Source organism: Phyllobates terribilis, unplaced genomic scaffold (genome assembly GCF_046119375.1).
Source record: "Phyllobates terribilis strain yellow unplaced genomic scaffold, ASM4611937v1 Scaffold_11__3_contigs__length_659146591, whole genome shotgun sequence".
Classification (NCBI taxonomy): Eukaryota; Metazoa; Chordata; class Amphibia; order Anura; family Dendrobatidae; genus Phyllobates; species Phyllobates terribilis.
The window spans coordinates 256,975,023-256,993,034 of NW_027362771.1; the positions used below are offsets into that span (position 1 = coordinate 256,975,023).

At 40.0% G+C, this 18,012-nt stretch overlaps 2 protein-coding genes across 10 annotated transcripts in view; one reads left to right on the forward strand and one right to left on the reverse strand.

Annotated features, from left to right (window-relative positions):
- The window catches only part of COG5 (component of oligomeric golgi complex 5), a 414,164-nt gene that overhangs the window by 68,143 nt on the left and 328,009 nt on the right, over window positions 1–18,012 (forward strand). The gene's annotated exons all lie outside the window — the stretch shown is intronic.
- GPR22 (G protein-coupled receptor 22) lies at window positions 1,685–17,395 on the reverse strand. 4 transcript variants are annotated; one of them, XM_073652202.1, is made up of 3 exons: window positions 16,886–17,395; window positions 11,924–13,282; window positions 1,685–1,939 (listed from the first exon to the last, which is right to left on the reverse strand). In XM_073652202.1, exon 2 carries the CDS (start codon window positions 13,255–13,257, stop codon window positions 11,956–11,958), a length of 1,302 nt encoding a protein of 433 aa, XP_073508303.1. In that variant the 5' UTR covers window positions 13,258–13,282; window positions 16,886–17,395; the 3' UTR covers window positions 1,685–1,939; window positions 11,924–11,955. The 4 variants fall into 4 exon arrangements, with proteins under 4 accessions (XP_073508303.1, XP_073508302.1, XP_073508304.1 ...); XM_073652201.1 differs by lacking the exon at window positions 1,685–1,939 and having other exon boundaries at window positions 11,663–13,282; window positions 16,886–17,394; XM_073652203.1 differs by lacking the exons at window positions 1,685–1,939; window positions 16,886–17,395 and adding an exon at window positions 16,284–16,434 and having other exon boundaries at window positions 11,663–13,282.

Here is an 18,012-nt window from a genome sequence, read left to right on the forward strand (position 1 = left end):
CAGTCACCAGACCTGAACCCAATCGAGATGGTTTGGGGTGAGCTGGACCGCAGAGTGAAGGCAAAAGGGCCAACAAGTGCTAAGCATCTTTGGGAACTCCTTCAAGATTGTTGGAAGACCATTTCCGGTGACTACCTCTTCAAGCTCATCAAGAGTATGCCATGAGTGTGCAAAGCAGTCATCAAAGCAAAAGGTGGCTACTTTGAAGAACCTAGAATATAAGACATATTTTCAGTTGTTTCACACTCTTTTGTTAAGTATATAATCCCACATGCGTTAATTCATAGTTTTGATGCCTTCAGTGTGAATGTACAATTTTCATAGTCATGAAAATACAGAAAAATCTTTAAATGAGAAGCTGTGTCCAAACTTTTGGTCTGTACTGTATATATATATAGTGCTGATTTTGTTTTAATCTGTCCATCCATGGATGATTAATAATCAGCTTTACCATCTTATGATCTTGGAATAATACAGCTCTCTGCAAAAATGCCACATTCCAAGTCATTGCGGTTTTGCATACATAAGTACTAATGGCTTCATATTGCGTAATTGCTGCTACAGATGGAACAACAAGCTGTTATCTACTAGTACCTCCGCTTAAAATAAAAGCTGAATATTGAAATTCAGCCTTGCGATAAAGCAAATAAAGGGGAACTGGCACTAAGATGCTTATGACTTGTATGTGGGTTGACTTGAGTATGCTTTAGGCTGAGTTCACACGATGCGTTTTTCATGCGTTTCCGCGGCGTTTTTGCAGTTGCGTAAACGCCGCGGAAACGCATGAAAAACGCATGGTAGAAGGGCAGCAATGTTCCCCAATGGAAATCCGCATGTGCTGTGCCCATGATGCGGATTTTTCCGCAGCGTAAACGCTGCGGTCAAAAATCCGCAGCATGTCAATTAATTTTGCGGAAACGCTGCTCTTTTGCCGCCATTGACTTGCATTAGACCGCATGGAATCCGCATCACTGTATATGTTGATGCGCTTTTCATGCGGTCTAATGTGCGGATGGTACCCGGGTGTGGATGAGAGAACTCTCATCCAGACCCAGGTACGAAAAGAATGAAATAAAAAATATATATATTCTCACCTTCTGACGGCCTGCGCTGCGTCCTGCCGGCTTCCCGGGCACTTCGCGGTTGAATGAAGAAGGACCTTCGCTGACGTCAGAGTCATGTGACGGGTCACGTGACGCTGACGTCGGAAGGTCCTAAAGTCTTCACTGCCGGCAGCCGGGACCGATGAAGCAGGACACCGGGGGCCATCAGAGGGTAAAGTATAGATTTATTTTTTATTTTTTGACATCACACACTATATAAATCCATGCCGGTTGCATGGATTTATATAGTGTGAAGTTGACAAGCACTTTCCAAGTGATGCTAAAATCGCTTGGGAAGCGCTTGTCAACCCGCATGCGGAAATGAAAGTGAAGACCGCTTCATTTCCGCATGTCCCTGGCAGGAAACCGCATGTACAATCCGCATGCGTTTTTTCCTGCCAGAGAGATGCAGAAACGCTCAGGAAAAAATCCTGAGCATTTCTGCATCGTGTGCACATACCCTTAATATTTTTGTCAAAAGACTATCAGGAAAGTGTAATAATTTTTAGGGTATATCCACCCCCGATGAAAAAAATTGCAGCAAAGTCTGCACATGTGAATTAGATTTCACCACTGCAGAAAATCCACAGCATTTCTGCCTCTTGTGTGGATGTTCTGTCATTATAGACATAATTCTGTTTTGCGTTCTTTACCTCTCTTCTATGCCTCTTTAGTTCTCATTTTTCGTTTTCTTTTTGTTGGCATCACCTGTTCACAGGATACATTTGGTTGTTCCAGTCTCTGTCATCTTGTGCCTTGATTCCTTACCACTCACTCATACATGACTTGACCAGATTCCTAAGTGCCAGATTACTTGTCTGTGTGCTTTTGGATTTCTGTGAAATAAACAGGTCAACCACTCTGTAAATGTTTGCTGATCTATAAAAAAGCTAGGACATCCTTTTTTATGGTATAATACATCTAGCTTTAAAATACTGCAATTTATCTTGAGAAAACGATTACGTTTTAAGGTTAACATATGAATGACGGTAAATGGCTTTCCAGCTAAAAATACTGTAATTAAATGAACCTAAATTATGCAGATTTCTATATACTTTACATCTGAAAGGTGCTCCGATCTCTACTTAAAAGCCTGAAACTCAGGTCCTGGTATGTCCTCGTCTTGTTTGTGTACGGTACAGGACAGTGCTACCTGTTTTGGCACAAGACCAAAGCTAGATCTGGAGGGGAATGGCTCACTTCAATAGCTAAACCAGCCTCCTTCATTGGCGGAAGGAGACTGGCTTAGCTTTTGACACAAGCAGTCATCCCACTGTTCTGGTCTTGTTTCGACCCAGAAAACAGTGTACGGTGTTAGACCAAGCCGGCAGAGGACCTGTTAGGGCCCAGGGTCAGATCTTAAAACTGAACATTGGGGCACCTTTCATATGTAAATTATATATTCCTACTTAACCACAATTTTTGGCAACCAATTTGAGTGGGACTGTATACATTTTAGAACATAACTATTCAGAAGATTTGTACCATTTAAATAAGTTTTTCTTTTATGTAAAATATAATTAAACTTTATATTCTTCTATGCACACTCATTTTAATATAGTACTGTACATGGTATGAACTGTGCTTTCTTTCGTACATTTGTATTGTCCACAAAGCCCCTTTGCCACCACATCTTTTGGCCTATCGTTAGAGACAAAACTTCAGATAATAATGAGTATTTTTTTTCTAGTTGTTGCTTGGTTTCCACTGTATGGACTTGAGCTATATGAGATAAAAAAAACTAATTTTCCCCTCCGTGGTTAAAATTGTAGGAATGTTCAGTAGACAAAATAATCTTAATACTATTGGTAAGCAGAACAAGATTGACAACAAAGAACTTCATTGCTAATTTCTGAACATAATTGCAAAACATTGCAGAAAATAAGATTGTATATTGTAGAAAGTGTCATACCCCATAGGCCATGATGGAAATTTACACTGGTTACACTTCAAGATAATAAGGTTTTAAAGTCAGATGAAAGAAACTGAAGCAATCTCTTGTTGATCATAGAGAACAGGTGCACTTGTGGATTATCGGGATTCTACCTTCGTATTACTTTGGAAATAGTCTACTTTGGCCTATATATGTAGTATATTCCATTTATGTTTTATTTGATGCTTAAATTGAGTGTTAATGCTCTGTGTAATGGAGATGAGAAGCAATAAAATGTCTAAATTCTATCATAGTCTCATGTGCAGTTACAGATTACTATACAGTTTACTATGTGGATTATTGATACTTTAATATGTGCCCTTTATGTCGGCTGTCATCTTCTCTGCAGTTGTGTGGGTATTAATTTGCTTTTGGAATGTGTTTTGCTTTGTGATTGACATTGATGACATTTGGAGACTAATAAGAAGAAAGACTGTAATAAAGCAGAGCTGCATCTGTATCTTACTGTTAGGTACAAGTAATACAGCATTGTGTATTCATATGGGTTGTAGAATAACCAGAAAGGTAAAGGACTAATCCACAGTCTAATATTCTAATCACAGTATGGCTTACTATTTCAAAATAAGTAATAATTTTTGCCTCCTCTTGTTGGAATCCAATGGTCACTGATGATCCTCAGATGTGGTGTATTTAAGGATTCATAGGGCACCATCCACCAGGAGCATAGATAAGGGTATTTGCTGGTGCTGTTACCAAGTGTGCCTGGAAGGGGCCAACAAACCACTCTGTTCTGCCCACTTTATTAAGATAAAAAGCCACTTGCGACTGGCCGCTCATAGGTTATCAACAGGAAGTGAGAGTGGCGAGTGGCCGCTCATAGGTTATCAACAGGAAATGAGAGCTGCGACTGGCCGCTCATAGGTAATCAACAGGAAATGAGAGCTGCGACTGGCCGCTCATAGGTAATCAACAGGAAGTGAGAGCTGCGACTGGCCACTCATAGGTAATCAACAGGAAGTGAGAGCTGCGACTGGCCACTCATAGGTAATCAGCAGGAAATGAGAGCTGTGACTGGCTGCTCATAGGTAATCAACAGGAAGTGAGAGCTGCGACTGGCCGCTCATAGGTAATCAGCAGGAAAGTGAGAGCTGCGAGTAGCCGCTCATAGGTAATCAACAGGAAATGAGAGCTGTGACTGGCTGCTCATAGGTACTCAACAGGAAGTGACAGCTGCGACTGGCCACGCATAGGTAATCAACAAGAAAGTGAGAGCTTCGACTGGCCGCTCATAGGTAATCAACAGGAAGGTGAGATCTGCGACTGGCCACTCATAGGTAGTCAACAGGAAATTGAGAGCTGCGACTGGCCGCTCATAGGTACTCAACAGGAAGTGAGAGCTGCGACTGGCCGCTCATAGGTAATCAACAGGAATTGAGAGCTACGACTGGCCGCTCATAGGTAATCACCAGGAAATGAGAGCTGCGAGTGGCCGCTCATAGGTAATCAACAGGAAAGTAAGAGCTGCTTCTGGCCGCTCATAGGTACTCAACAGGAAGTGAGAGCTGCGACTGGCCGCTCATAGGTAATCAACAGGAAATGAGAGCTGCAACTGGCCGCTCATAGGAAATCAACAGGAAATGAGAGCTGTGACTGGCCGCTCATAGGTAATCAACTGGAAAGTAAGAGCTGCGACTGGCCGCTCATAGGTAATCAACAGGAAAGTAAGAGCTGCGACTGGCCGCTCATAGGTACTCAGCAAGAAGTGAGAGCTGCGACTGGCCGCTCATAGGTAATCAGCAGAAAGTGAGAGCTGTGACTGGCTGCTCATAGGTAAGCAGCAGAAAGTGAGAGCTGCGAGTGGCCGCTCATAGGTAATCAACAGGAAAGTAAGAGCTGCTTCTGGCCGCTCATAGGTACTCAACAGGAAGTGAGAGCTGCGACTGGCCGCTCATAGGTAATCAACAGGAAATGAGAGCTGCAACTGGCCGCTCATAGGAAATCAACAGGAAATGAGAGCTGTGACTGGCCGCTCATAGGTAATCAACTGGAAAGTAAGAGCTGCGACTGGCCGCTCATAGGTAATCAACAGGAAAGTAAGAGCTGCGACTGGCCGCTCATAGGTACTCAGCAAGAAGTGAGAGCTGCGACTGGCCGCTCATAGGTAATCAGCAGAAAGTGAGAGCTGTGACTGGCTGCTCATAGGTAAGCAGCAGAAAGTGAGAGCTGCGACTGGCCGCTCATAGGTAGTCAACAGGAAATGAGACCTGCGACTGGGCCGCTTATAGGTAATCAGCAGGAAGTGAGAGCTTCGACTGGCCGCTCATAGGTAATCAGCAGAAAGTGAGAGCTGCGACTGGGCCGCTCATAGGTAATCAGCAGGAAGTGAGAGCTTCGACTGGCCGCTTATAGGTAATCAGCAGAAAGTGAGAGCTGCGACTGGCCGCTCATAGGTAATCAACAGGAAATGAGAGCTGCGACTGGCCGCTCATAGGTAATCAGCAGGAAGTGAGAGCTGCGACTGGCCGCTCATAGTTAATCCACAGGAAATGAGAGCTGCGACTGGCCGCTCATAGGAAATCAACAGGAAATGAGAGCTGCGACTGGCCGCTCATAGGTAATCAACAGGAAAATAAGAGCTGCGACTGGCCACTCATAGGTACTCAACAGGAAGTGAGAGCTGCGCCTGGCCGCTCATAGGTAATCAGCAGAAAGTGAGAGCTGCGACTGGCCGCTCATAGGTAATCAACAGGAAATGAGAGCTGCGACTGGCCGGTAATAGGTAATCAGCAGGAAGTGAGAGCTGCGACTGGCCGCTCATAGGTAATCAACAGGAAATGAGAGCTGTGACTGGCCGCTCACTTCCTCTTGATTACTTATATGATTGAAGGCGTGGACTGTGATGCCAGCCTCACGTGAGCCCCAAGAACACGAGTGCCGACACTACTGGAACAGAGCCTACGCAGGAGGCAAATAGAAGTGTTTTTATTTTAACGGGGGCAAAGATTCAGAATGAGAAGGGGTTGTCCTTGCCAGGGGGGGACAGTGTGCTCATGATTAATAGTTTTGGGCCTGTGGCATTGCTGTACCTTTGGGCCAAGCTCTGTGTTTTGCCTTTGCAGCCTCAGAGTAGCACAAGGGGACTGAAAAGGTCAATCTGGCCAGCTTCAGAGTAGTGATTACAAGCTCTATAAAGAGATTATAAGCTATGAACTCCTTGCCTACTAGACCAGGCACCATTGATAGACCACACAAGTGGCCGTTAACTTAGGTAATGAGCAGTAAACCATACAATTAAAAGTTCATCTGTTCTGGAGAATGGAGAGGATTTTTAATGACAAATAAATTGCACATTTGCTTGTTTTACAAACATTTGGCAATTTCACCCATTTATGTTGATGAGAATAACTTTAATTTATTCCCCCAAAATGCATGTGTGGTATATAATAGGATAGTAAGATATTGCATCGGTGGTGCAAAGAGCGGTAGAATATACATGTCCTTGCTATACTTCCTTTAAAGAGTAATTTGAAATAATATGTACAGTATATGACAGTTGTAAGGTGTGTTATGTGTAAGTGCCTATACACGGTGGTTTCCACTGCTATATTACAGTAATAGCAGATTCTCACATGCATGTGTCGCAGTCCGAATACAGACCGTGGGGCATGTACTACATGCCTGTCTCCTGGCCCCAACTTGACAGCCATATGCCTATGATGATGTTGAGTTCTGGTGGGAAAATCCCTTGTCTAGTCCATGAATAACAGACCATGACATCCCTAAGGCCATGTCTCAACCTGTGTGGCCATCTGGCTTTAATCCAGTGAAACATCGGAGGAAAATTATCTTAAGAGCTGATAGTTTGCTATGAGATCATTCACATTCATATAGTGTTCAGTTTATTTTATCAATCTTGACAGCTTTGTTTTAGAAGCTTATGAAAAATCCTGATGACAACTGATGCCGTTTTGACATCAGTTGAGGCACAAGAAATCTGATCTCGATTAAATGCATATCTGGGAACCCAGCTGAAGAGTTTCATTATAGTTCTTTGGCTATGATCTAAATGTGTTTCTATAAACTTAAGATGCACTGGTATTTCTAAAATTGTTGTCTTTTAAACATTTGATAATACCTTTTTGTTAATCTCTGGGTCAGAAAATGCTACAATTGAAACGATATTATTAGACATAATAATCCTTGATGCGTCTGGATTAGAAGTCGCTTTTATATCTAATTTGTATAAAAGTCTGGTAGATTATTAAAGATGTGTCTTTCGACAGGAAAAGCAATGTTATTGTAATCTCTTGCTGATACATTATGATCTTCTTCACAATTCAGACCAAAGGAAATGCTACATGTCTCTCAACCAGCGAGTCCTCCACATTTACCGGACTGATGATCACAGTACACTGACATGGTGCGTGGCAACCAGTGACTGTGTAATCTGCGCCTTCTACCAAAGTCTCAGCTCTGAAATATAATGAAGCAAACTATGAGGGGCTAGATGGGAGATGTAGTAAGGCAGGTGCAACGTCTTGTGTTCTGATGAGCCGTCCATATTATTGGGCTCAGATTCTCTCCACACTAGGGTCATAACTCACATTTGTTTTATGACCTGTTATGATTCATTGTGATCCATTTGATTGATCTATTATGGTCCATTAGGTTATATTTTTATTTTCCACCATCGACTTATCAATTCAGCCATGGTGACGTCTCCAAAGTAAAGAACAAACGGGTTGAATTGAAATTATTATAAGTGAATAAAAGCAAATAAACCATTTTACCCTGTGTATTCCAATAGTATAAATGATATTATTGAAGGACGGTATATGTGGAAAACATCTAAACAAGAGATCACTTTCAAATACTTTTTAAACTTGTAGGCTAAATCTAGAAAGAGTAACCATATGAATAGTCGAACAACAATAGTATCACTGAAGTACTGCATTTTCAATAGTTTTCTCTCGGTACTCAAATATATCCCATAAGTAAGTGCAGTTAATTGAAGCCTTTGCTCTCATTTAAACATCACTTTACAAATAGAATTAAGCGGATTAGCCTACCCTAGTAATAAGATGACCAACCCATGTCTAACCTTTAGGGGGATTGACCCCTTGATAACCCTTTTAATGCCTGAAATAAAGGAGCCATTGGGCACTCTCCACTTTTCCAAAACAGGACCATGTCTGACCCAGATCTGTGTCTGACGTTACAGCACAACCTCCATCCAAGTAATTGGCAATTTCAACACTGTTGGGTCTGAATTAATATCATAGGGTGGTTGGTGACCCTCACAGATGGCTATCATCAGCTGAATACATTTAATCTGTCTTTGTATGTTATGTATACTGTACATATTAACAGCAAGATATATAGAAACTCTGACTTGAGAACCTTAGTCTCACAATAAGCTATATCCTGAGGTCTGAGAAGGTAAGAGGTACTCGTCTACCGGGTCTTTACACTAAATGCCTGATATACATTTTTCCGTGCCACCCCGTTGCAGAGAAGCAATAGTTTTCAATTCAACTATATCATTTAAAGAAATCCCATGATTTGTAGTGCATGTAAAATTCAAATTTGATTCCTGTGACCAGACTTTTGATATTTATGACTTGACTTTTTAGATAGATCATAAATATCAGGTTGGTGGAGATCCAATACCCCAACCGATCAGCTGTTATCAGCTCTGGCAAAGTGAGTGAGGAATAGGAGCTGATCTGCAGTTCTCAGCAGCGACCACTACACTGTAAATGGAGCAGTGCTGTTCACATTCATTCACTCTTAACATTCGCTGCCGTCGGAGCTGATCACAATTGATTGGTGGGGATACCAGACCGCCACTGAACTGACATTGATGCTCTATCCTATAGGATTTAAAGAAAACAAGTTTGTGTGCTTACATATTTTTACTTAAACCTTTGGATTGTCGGAAAGCAGCATTGGGGCAGAGTTACTAATTCTGTTTAATACTCTAAATAAAATTAGACTTGACAGTCTTAAAATGTGTATCACGGTTACTCTTCCAGATGGTAATTTTGGTGCATTTTTAGATGCATTTGTCTAATTTTATACCATTTATAGTTTAACATGGTTTACACAACTATTTCATGCAATTATGGTGCATGTTGTCACCTTTTTTGGCCTCACCCTTGTCTCACTAAGCCACAATCCCTTCTGTTATGCCCCAACCACTTGTTTCTTAGTACAATTCCCTTGTTTCTTGTAGAAACCGTGTCCATTATTAGCGGCATGGGTGGTGTGAGGTAGTGCCCAAGGCGGTTGCCTACTTCTGCCTTCATCCCAGTTGCAGGATAACCCTCTGACTTGTGAATAAGACATTTTCTGGGAGCTGGGGAAACTCAAAGCTAGTTGTGGATAAAAAACATGTAAGAACATTATAAAAATGTGCTAGTTGGTTTGTCAATCAGTCATTTTTAAATAGCTGAACATAGAAACAAAAAAATCTGACGGCACTTCCAATACAAGAAATAGGTGTGAACAGGTGCTTACTAGGAGAAGCTACTTCCATATACAATTGACAAATAAAGTAGCACTCTGCAATGCTGAGTATGTAAATCTGAATTATGAAAGCTTTGACTGAGCACTCCACCCTGATGCCGCCGGTGGTTTTAATTGCAATAGGATCTTACTTTCCCACATATAAGCAGACGGATGTCCCTTAGAGAGGTATTCACATGGTTAGGTCCTGACATTGAGAAACGCCTTATCGCAGCTACCAGGTACACATGAATTGGCCAATTTATGCGCTAAGATTTCTCATTTATTTCTATTTTCTACATCATTAATGCTATTCATATTTCATACTTCATATTTACATACTCAGCGTTGCAGAGTTCTACTTTATTTGTACATTTTTAAATAGCTGGTCACAATCTGTAAGTATCAAAAATACCTGCAAAGTAAAGCAAACTTGTCTTCAGGATTTTGCTAAGTAAACTACAGGCATTGTCAGGTTGGCGCCGTTACACTGGCCAGTGCCATTTTGTTGGAGCCAAATTTCATTTTTTCAAGACCACAATATTGACTGCACAGGTGCAGTATTTAAAATAGGACGTAGGTCGCTGCAGAATCAGTGACCTGTCATTTAAGCCCAGAATAATGACTATGAGGCCAGAGCACCAAATAAAGACCCTCTCACAGGCCGCCCCGGAGCGCAAGCATCTCATTAACTCCAAACTGCAAACACATATTAATCACAAGACGAATTTCATCAACCCAGGTATCATTTTAATCAGTGTAACAGCCCCAACATGACAATGCCTGTAGTTTACTTAGCGCAATCCTGATGACAGGTTCCCTTTAAGTATGTATAAAATGTAAAGTACTATGCTAAAATGTTTCTGTATCTGGAACGTTCACAGGTTAAATTCATTACCTACATTATGTTTTAATATTTAAAACCAGATGGTGCAGCTATTTTTTTATTATTTTTAAATCTAGTTATTCTCTATGTTGTATATGATTATAGGCCTCCTATCTTGCCAGGGTTTTTGCAGCCTTATGGACCATAGACATTAAATAGATAGCATTTGACCAATTGACTTGTACAGTAGAATTTTCTGCAAATTTTCTGTGTCCCGTACAGAGGCCATTGTACAGAAAGGTGGAATTGTGGCATCATATATTGCGAACGGTGCATCCTTTGTAATCCATATAAAAGTGTTACCCCTCATTGCCTATAATGATAAAGAGTTGACAAATATGATTTCTACAGAACAGGAAACGTCAGCCTGTTATAAGGCTCAGTAGCTAGAGTAAAAACTGGAAGATTTCAGTATGTTTTTTTTTGTTTTTTTTTTAAACTATAGATAGTGATATGTTAAATTAACGAAAAAATAAATATTTAGAAAAATGTTTTTCATAAAAGCTTGATTAAAACAATAGGTTATCTTCTGATTTAAACACTCCCTTCAAGTGTGTGATATAAAACCCAACCTGGTTTTATGTGTTTTTCATAGGAGTTCCTTATGCTTATTTAGTCATCTGTTCATGTCAACAGTTTCTCATGTATACCCGATGCCGGGTGCTTGTAAAAGTCCTAGTTAATGTGTTTCCTAGCTGAAGCCATGTAGCAGATCTGTCATATAATCAGGAATATATCATGTACTCAGCAGAGAGCTTGTCCCGATTCTTGTATTCAGGCCAGGTTATGTTTTAGAGTTTGCACAAGAATCTGTTACACATGAGAATGAGAAGTAGAATATTAGAGCCTTGAGTGACAGGTGTTTAATCACTCCTGTTCTCCCATTACCTGGTGTCTATGTGGCCGCTTATTTGTGCGTTTGTTATGTCAGGCTGTGAGGACCTTTTCTGTAATGTAATGCTAAATTCTCTTACCCAAGATTTATAATGTTTCTTATTGGTAAACTTATTTGGAAAATGGCAATTTTCACTTTCCCATTTCTATGTTCTCTCCTATTCATCAAAGCTTAGAATTCTAGTCTATATTGTATGCTTTAATTATACATTTATATTCTTTTAATACATCATTTTGCATTTTTCAGAAATGCTAGATACAGAGCTGGGCAAATTCCAGCAATCCGATTGCAATTTAGGTGCCAAAAACATTACTGTTAAGAATCATTTTCGTAACGAAGCCCAAAGATTTTTTTTTTTTTTTATCTTTCTCTCCAAATTACTTAAAAGATATATTTATTGTATAATTTTCTCTTTTTCTTAAAAAAAAATCTGATATACATTTATGTTTATCTGTGAACAAAATACTGACAAAGTATATACGATAATTTAACAGACTTCCATGCCCAATGAACTATAAGTAGTGAGGAAACTGAACACCTAGCCTAAATACAATGGATTTAAAATATACAGTGGATTATTCCATGTAAAAATAAATAAAAAAAAATGTAGGCCGTACGATTACTTTTCATATTCCTACCTGTTTTTGAATAGAAAAACAAAAGGTTTAACCTAGTCAGTGACCACCTGAGGTGCTAAACATTTCTGTCTAGCTTCATTGTCGTCGTTTGTGAGCTGCTTACTCCTTTTGGGTTCTATCCATGAGTTGTGGATCACTGCATTGTTAGGCATGGGATCAGCTTCCACAATTGAAACCACTCTTTTTTTCATTTTGCTCTTTAAAACTTTTTGGAATTTTTGTCTTGTGAATGCGTACAACAGAGGATGAAATATGGTGGTTCCATAAGCCATGACTAAAAAGCAAAGTCTGAGTTTAACCAAAAGGTCACTTGGGCCAAGACATAAAATAGTTGTATTCAATAAGGAAATAGGCGTCCAACAAAACAGAAAGGTCGAAATGATCAGAAGTGACATCTTGAAGACTCTCTTTTGCCTTTCCCGTCTCTCCCTGTGCCTCTTTACTGCTCGGCGTAAGGCAATAATAACAGATACAGAAGTCCTCACACCAAGAACCACGTTTCTACCTCCACTGCTTTGCGATATATCCGTTGTCTCATGCTGTGTAGCCAGAGAAATGGTTTTTTTCTTTCGGATTTTCTTTTTTTGCCCCGTTGAAAACCTTGTGCCTATGCGGATGTTGAGGGCTTGAAGAATTTTGCTGTATGTGATCAACATGACAACTATTGTGAAAAAGAAGATGGGAATCTGAACCAGAAGGTGATAATACATCCCGAGTTCCGTATGATATTCGTTTGAGCTGACACATAAAAGTGTTTTATTCTCCCACTGGTTTTCACTTTGAAAGCTAAAAAAGCTTACTTCAATAAAAGGAATCAGAAAAGCAAAGAAAGATACTATCCATGTGGATGTCATCAATATAACTGCACGGCCCATGGTCAGGATACGATTGGCAGGTTTGACAGAAATGTCATATCGATCCAGAGTAATGGCAAAGACGTTAACAGCGGTGGACACACTGGCAAATGAAACGCACGCTTCATGGAAGCAGCAGATCAGCGCACTATTGCTCTCCAGTGGCAGCAGTAGGATTACAATAGTTAGAGGGATACATCCTACACATATTATCACATCGAGAACATGGAGGTTCATAGTAATAATGTTGCTGACTGAATTGATCAGGTTGGACTTCATGCAGTAAAGAACCAGTACGGTAAGGTTACTTCCAAGACCCAGAACGATTTCCAGCATGAGGAAACAAGTGAGGGAGATTTGGAAGCTAAGCGGGTATGACAGCGGTTTGTACATGTTGCTGCTGACGTCATTAATCTCATCGCGGACTGTTATATTGGCTTCAGACTGCATGTTGGTTTCCAGCATGAAGGTGAAAAACATTGTTTTGAATTAGGAGGCATGAGTCCTGTAAAAAGCCAAAAATATCACATTTAGTTTGACTTATTTTATATTGCTTTTCCTATACTTATTCCATTCTTAATCCTAAGAAAACCATCACTACAAGAAATTCTGTATATGTAACAAATTACAGACAATTTATTAACGTGAATATGAGTAAAGTTTGTGACTTGTGCTCTTTTGTTGTATGTTTTTGTTAATACTGCTAACCGGACAAACAATTTAAGTATTTATGGGATCATTTCATTGTGTTAGCGAAAGATGCAAAATTACATGGATAGAGTGCCCCTCCCCCGGTGTTACACCAAAAGGGCAAATTGGGACAATAATGACTGCATAAAAGTGGTCCTGCTATGTTCTTCCGGTCCATGGTCCAGAGAAACATGTACTGACCGTACATATTCAGCTCTTCAAAAAGCCACTGTTGTGTCCACCTCAACCCAAATCAAACATTGAAATAAACTCTCTCTCAAAAAAGTCGTCCACACTTTAGTTGTACTTCCAGTAATCTTAAAAATATTGTCTATCTGCCATGTTATTTTTTTGTTTTCTCTTTCACTATGCATGTGTATATGTATGTATATATAATGTGTGTGTGTGTGTAATAAATATATATATATATAAATATATATATATATATATATATATATATATATATATATATATATATACATATACATTGCTCTTAATTTAGCTCCCACTGGTTTTCAGCCTTTGCAAGTCCCTTAATTTATGCAAATGTGCTTTAGTCTGCGCTGTAGTTGCTATAGCAACTAGCTGAAAGTTCTTCCAAGTTTAATGTTACTAAATATTTTTCTGCAATATTGTTGCATTTTTCTTACTTGTGATGGTTGCTTTCCAGTGAAACGTTCCTACCATGCTACAAGTCTAATACATATCGGCAGATCTCGCCCACTCCCACTGCTCTGTGCAGTCAATATTTGTTTCATATTGTTTTATTTTAGTGCTTATTGGGCATGTTAGTCCTTTTTTCAATATATAGAGACAAGACTGTAATGTCAACATATTATTGCAGTGTTTTTTACTGTTTTGGTGCTGTACAGTATGTAAGAACTTATCGTTTTATATTAGTAATGAAACACACAAAGCTTCCCTTCCGTGATTGTGGCTTTGTATATTTAGTGTAGATGCACTTGTGCTTTATTATGCGTTGTGTTGTGCTTGTGTCGGCTGTATCTACATTTTTGTGCCTCTATTATGTCATGTCTATTCCAACAACAGCTTTCCAGTGAAATTCTGCAGATCCTACATGGGGTCAGAACAGATTTATCTGGAGTAACACCGGGGGGATGTAAACGGCACTTGCTTTCAGAGTTGACACAATATTTTGGATACTTTTTTTTGTAAATCTTGGGAATTGAAGTAAATGTGGTACATACAAATCCAAAATAAGTGACCCATATAACAAATGCTCATTAGCAGAGGTAGTTGTAAAATAAATGAAACCTGAGTGTTACATCAGGTTCTTTTTCTGTTAAGGGGGCAAAAAAAATTACATTTTTACTTCTTTTATGTGTATCTAACTGAGAGTGTCTGCAGAAAATGGAAAATGTGAATGCTGCCAGATCTCACGCTGGCCAAAGATAAAGCATCAGTCCTGTGTCACAGGCATAACATTTCCTGTTACTTTAGAGGACATGTTGAGAGAAGGAGAGTTCATTAAATCAATTCATCTTTTGTAACTTGCAGTTGGGAGGTGGGCTGCCCAGAGCGGTCTACTGGGCGAATGTGTTTCTAGGCAGGGGAGATGTGTGGCTGAGCTTGGCATCATGCTGTTAAACACCTACCTGCTTCCTTCTGCCATAAGGGACCTTTACTTCTCTGAAGCATCTTTTTAGATATTGAAACATGATGTCATTGTCATTCTCTCGGTTGGCTGTAAAGATGTTCAGCAGCTCTGTTTTTCAGCAGGGGTGGAATCTATTTAGAGATGTAGTGGAGCTCGCCAAATGGATAGCAACTGACTGATGTTTAGTTATCCAGGCTGTTGCTCATGTTTTTCACCCTGCCATCAGAGATGCGAAGCTGAAACTTTCTTTACAGGCTAATGAGCGGCTGGGCTTTTTTTAGTTGTAATATGTAGCATAAAGGGAAGGGTGTTTGAGATAATTCATATTTATCCTTGTTGATGTAAAGCCAAAATCTACTACATTGAGGTCCCAAATTTAGAGTCTTGTGTTGTTTAATAAATAACATATTGATGAGTACAATATCCCAAATTTATAGCTGCTTAACATTTTTTCTGACATCTACTACCTAGTTGTAACAATAATTTACAGAATGTGAGTTGCCCCCCATTTTGATATCACGCACCTGCAATGAGTCAGAGTCTGGCTGGTGAGGGTCCTCCCAAAGTACTACTCTCCTTGTATTAAATACATGAAAGTTCCCACCATAGTCTCTGCTAATCCTTTTGTTTCTTTTAGAATTATCGATTATATGTAAAGTCCATATCACACTTGCGCAGCCTAAATATCACTCATTATGCGAGTTGTACTATTTCTTTGGCCTTCATAAATAAAAGAAGTGTTCTATATTACTAACCCTCAATTATAACTGTGGTGTGTAAGTAAAATAATAATAATCTTTTTATTTATATAGCGCCAACATATTCCGCAGCGCTTTACAATTCAGACAATTTGCCGACATTATTGACACTGTCCCCATTGGGGCTCACAATCTACATTCCCTATCAGTATGTCTTTGGAGTGTCGGAAGAAACTGGAGAACCCGGGGGAAACCCACACAAACCTACAAACTCCTTGCAGATGTTGTCCTTGGTGGGATTTGAACCCAGCACCCCATCGCTGCAAGGCTGCTGTGCTAACCACGGAGCCACCGTGCTGCCCTAAGTAAAAGCTTATTTCTCTGTGTGATTGTAACAGTATGTCATGGAATGTGTCTATACTCGCCTAGACAGATATGAATGTAGAGGATTCCTAGCTAACAGTTAGCGGATTTGATGCGGTGATCCCATTACACATTACCTGATTCTTCCTGTCCCCCATACACTGGCGATCATCTGATACTGTATGTTCACAGCCATCTAACAAGTAGTTTACAGCAGACATGGACAAATGAAGAAGTGCACATCCCTGAAATAATGGCACAATCCTGTCTGAAATTAATTCAACTGCTCCATAGCCCTTTAAATGAAGGCATTTGTATATTAATTTGTTTTTTTTCCCCACCCTTTTGAATATCACCTTGGATGCAATGCAAATAAGTTCTTTCATGTCTATTCTGCTTTTGTCACGGCTGTGTAAATAGGTTGAATAATTGTGGAATAATGCAAATGATATTACTAGCTGCAAAAACAAAGCCGAACCATAGAGCCGAGTGTCAGGATGCAAGTCCCACCGCTTTGTGTCTGTTATCTGATGACTGTGCAGTGACTTTTTCTGATTTAGCAGTTATGATGGAAGCGCAGAACCCAAATTTCTACCTATCCTCTCTAGTACACAAAGCCATATTGATATCAGGTCTTCCTACCTCCCCCCCAAATCTTATAGTTAGACGTGAAGGGTTATGCTGCATAGGGATAATGCAAAAACTCTGTGCCATGTGAAAAGTGTCTAGAAGCTCTTACCTGTGCCAAAAATTACAGATCCTTTGTGAGCCTCCTTTGGGTGCAATTGCCACATCTTGTTCACTTGTAGGCAGAGTATAGGGGAAGCCAGGTGCCACATATATCTCCAGAAAATGACCCTAATGAGAAGCTGTTCTTGGGCTGAGCCATTGTTTCAGCATAGTGCTATCATGCAGAGCATATACTGCTGCTCCCAGGCTGCTGCGGTCAGTCGCTCGCTCTGTCTTCCCACTGTGAAATCAATAAGCATCTGAAAATACATGATGAAAGTCATTTAACATAGTGAAGGCTGCAGCTCTCAGGAGATGCCAGGGAGCTCCTGTCTTTGAGGAGCATCAGTGTGGCTTGTTAGGGCTGCTTTTGCAGAATGACAGCTTGCTTCTGTGCTTCCCGTCACTGCAGAGAGATGCAGTGAAATCACTAATTTTCATTGGCCAGATTTGCTCAGCTTTGGGACAACATTGCATTTTTAAAATTCTCCTAAAGAACCTGTTCCTTCGCCTCCAGTCTGAGGCATTGTGATGTGTAATGTTCTTGAGTTGATGTAGACCTAGTTTTCTCATTATCATATGTTATTGTGTAAGTCAATCCAGCATCCCAATTTAGCTTGAAGCCATTTCTTATTAGGTCATATGGAAATATCAGTAGTCAGTAAATAGACCATATATGCATCTTAACCTTAGCCGTAATTTGATTGTGTTTTATAGCAATTAATGAGATCATCTCTTCTTTGTTTTGGTAAAAAATATATATTTGCATTGTACATGTCTGTGTAAACGTAGTTCATTTGCATCTTCACTGTAGGAAAATAATCTCTCAATATAAATCATTCTTAGAAAATGTACCTGAAGGGGTCATCTGTGACCTCAAAAAATGTAATAGTAAAAGCAGGTAACTTTGCAAAATAGAAAAATAATTTTTATAGCTGCTAATTTTCCTTTCCCCTTCAAATGGGTCACCCCCTGTTCCTTTTTACCATGTCCTGCAGTGATAATGTGCCATGTATTCTCCTATCTTCAACATCTTTTGGGCCTAAGGTGGTGAAAGAAATAAAAGCAATTGATACTCTCCTCCCAAACCAATACCTCCTCCGTCAGTCTGCTAGGATGATTATTCAGTATGGGCAT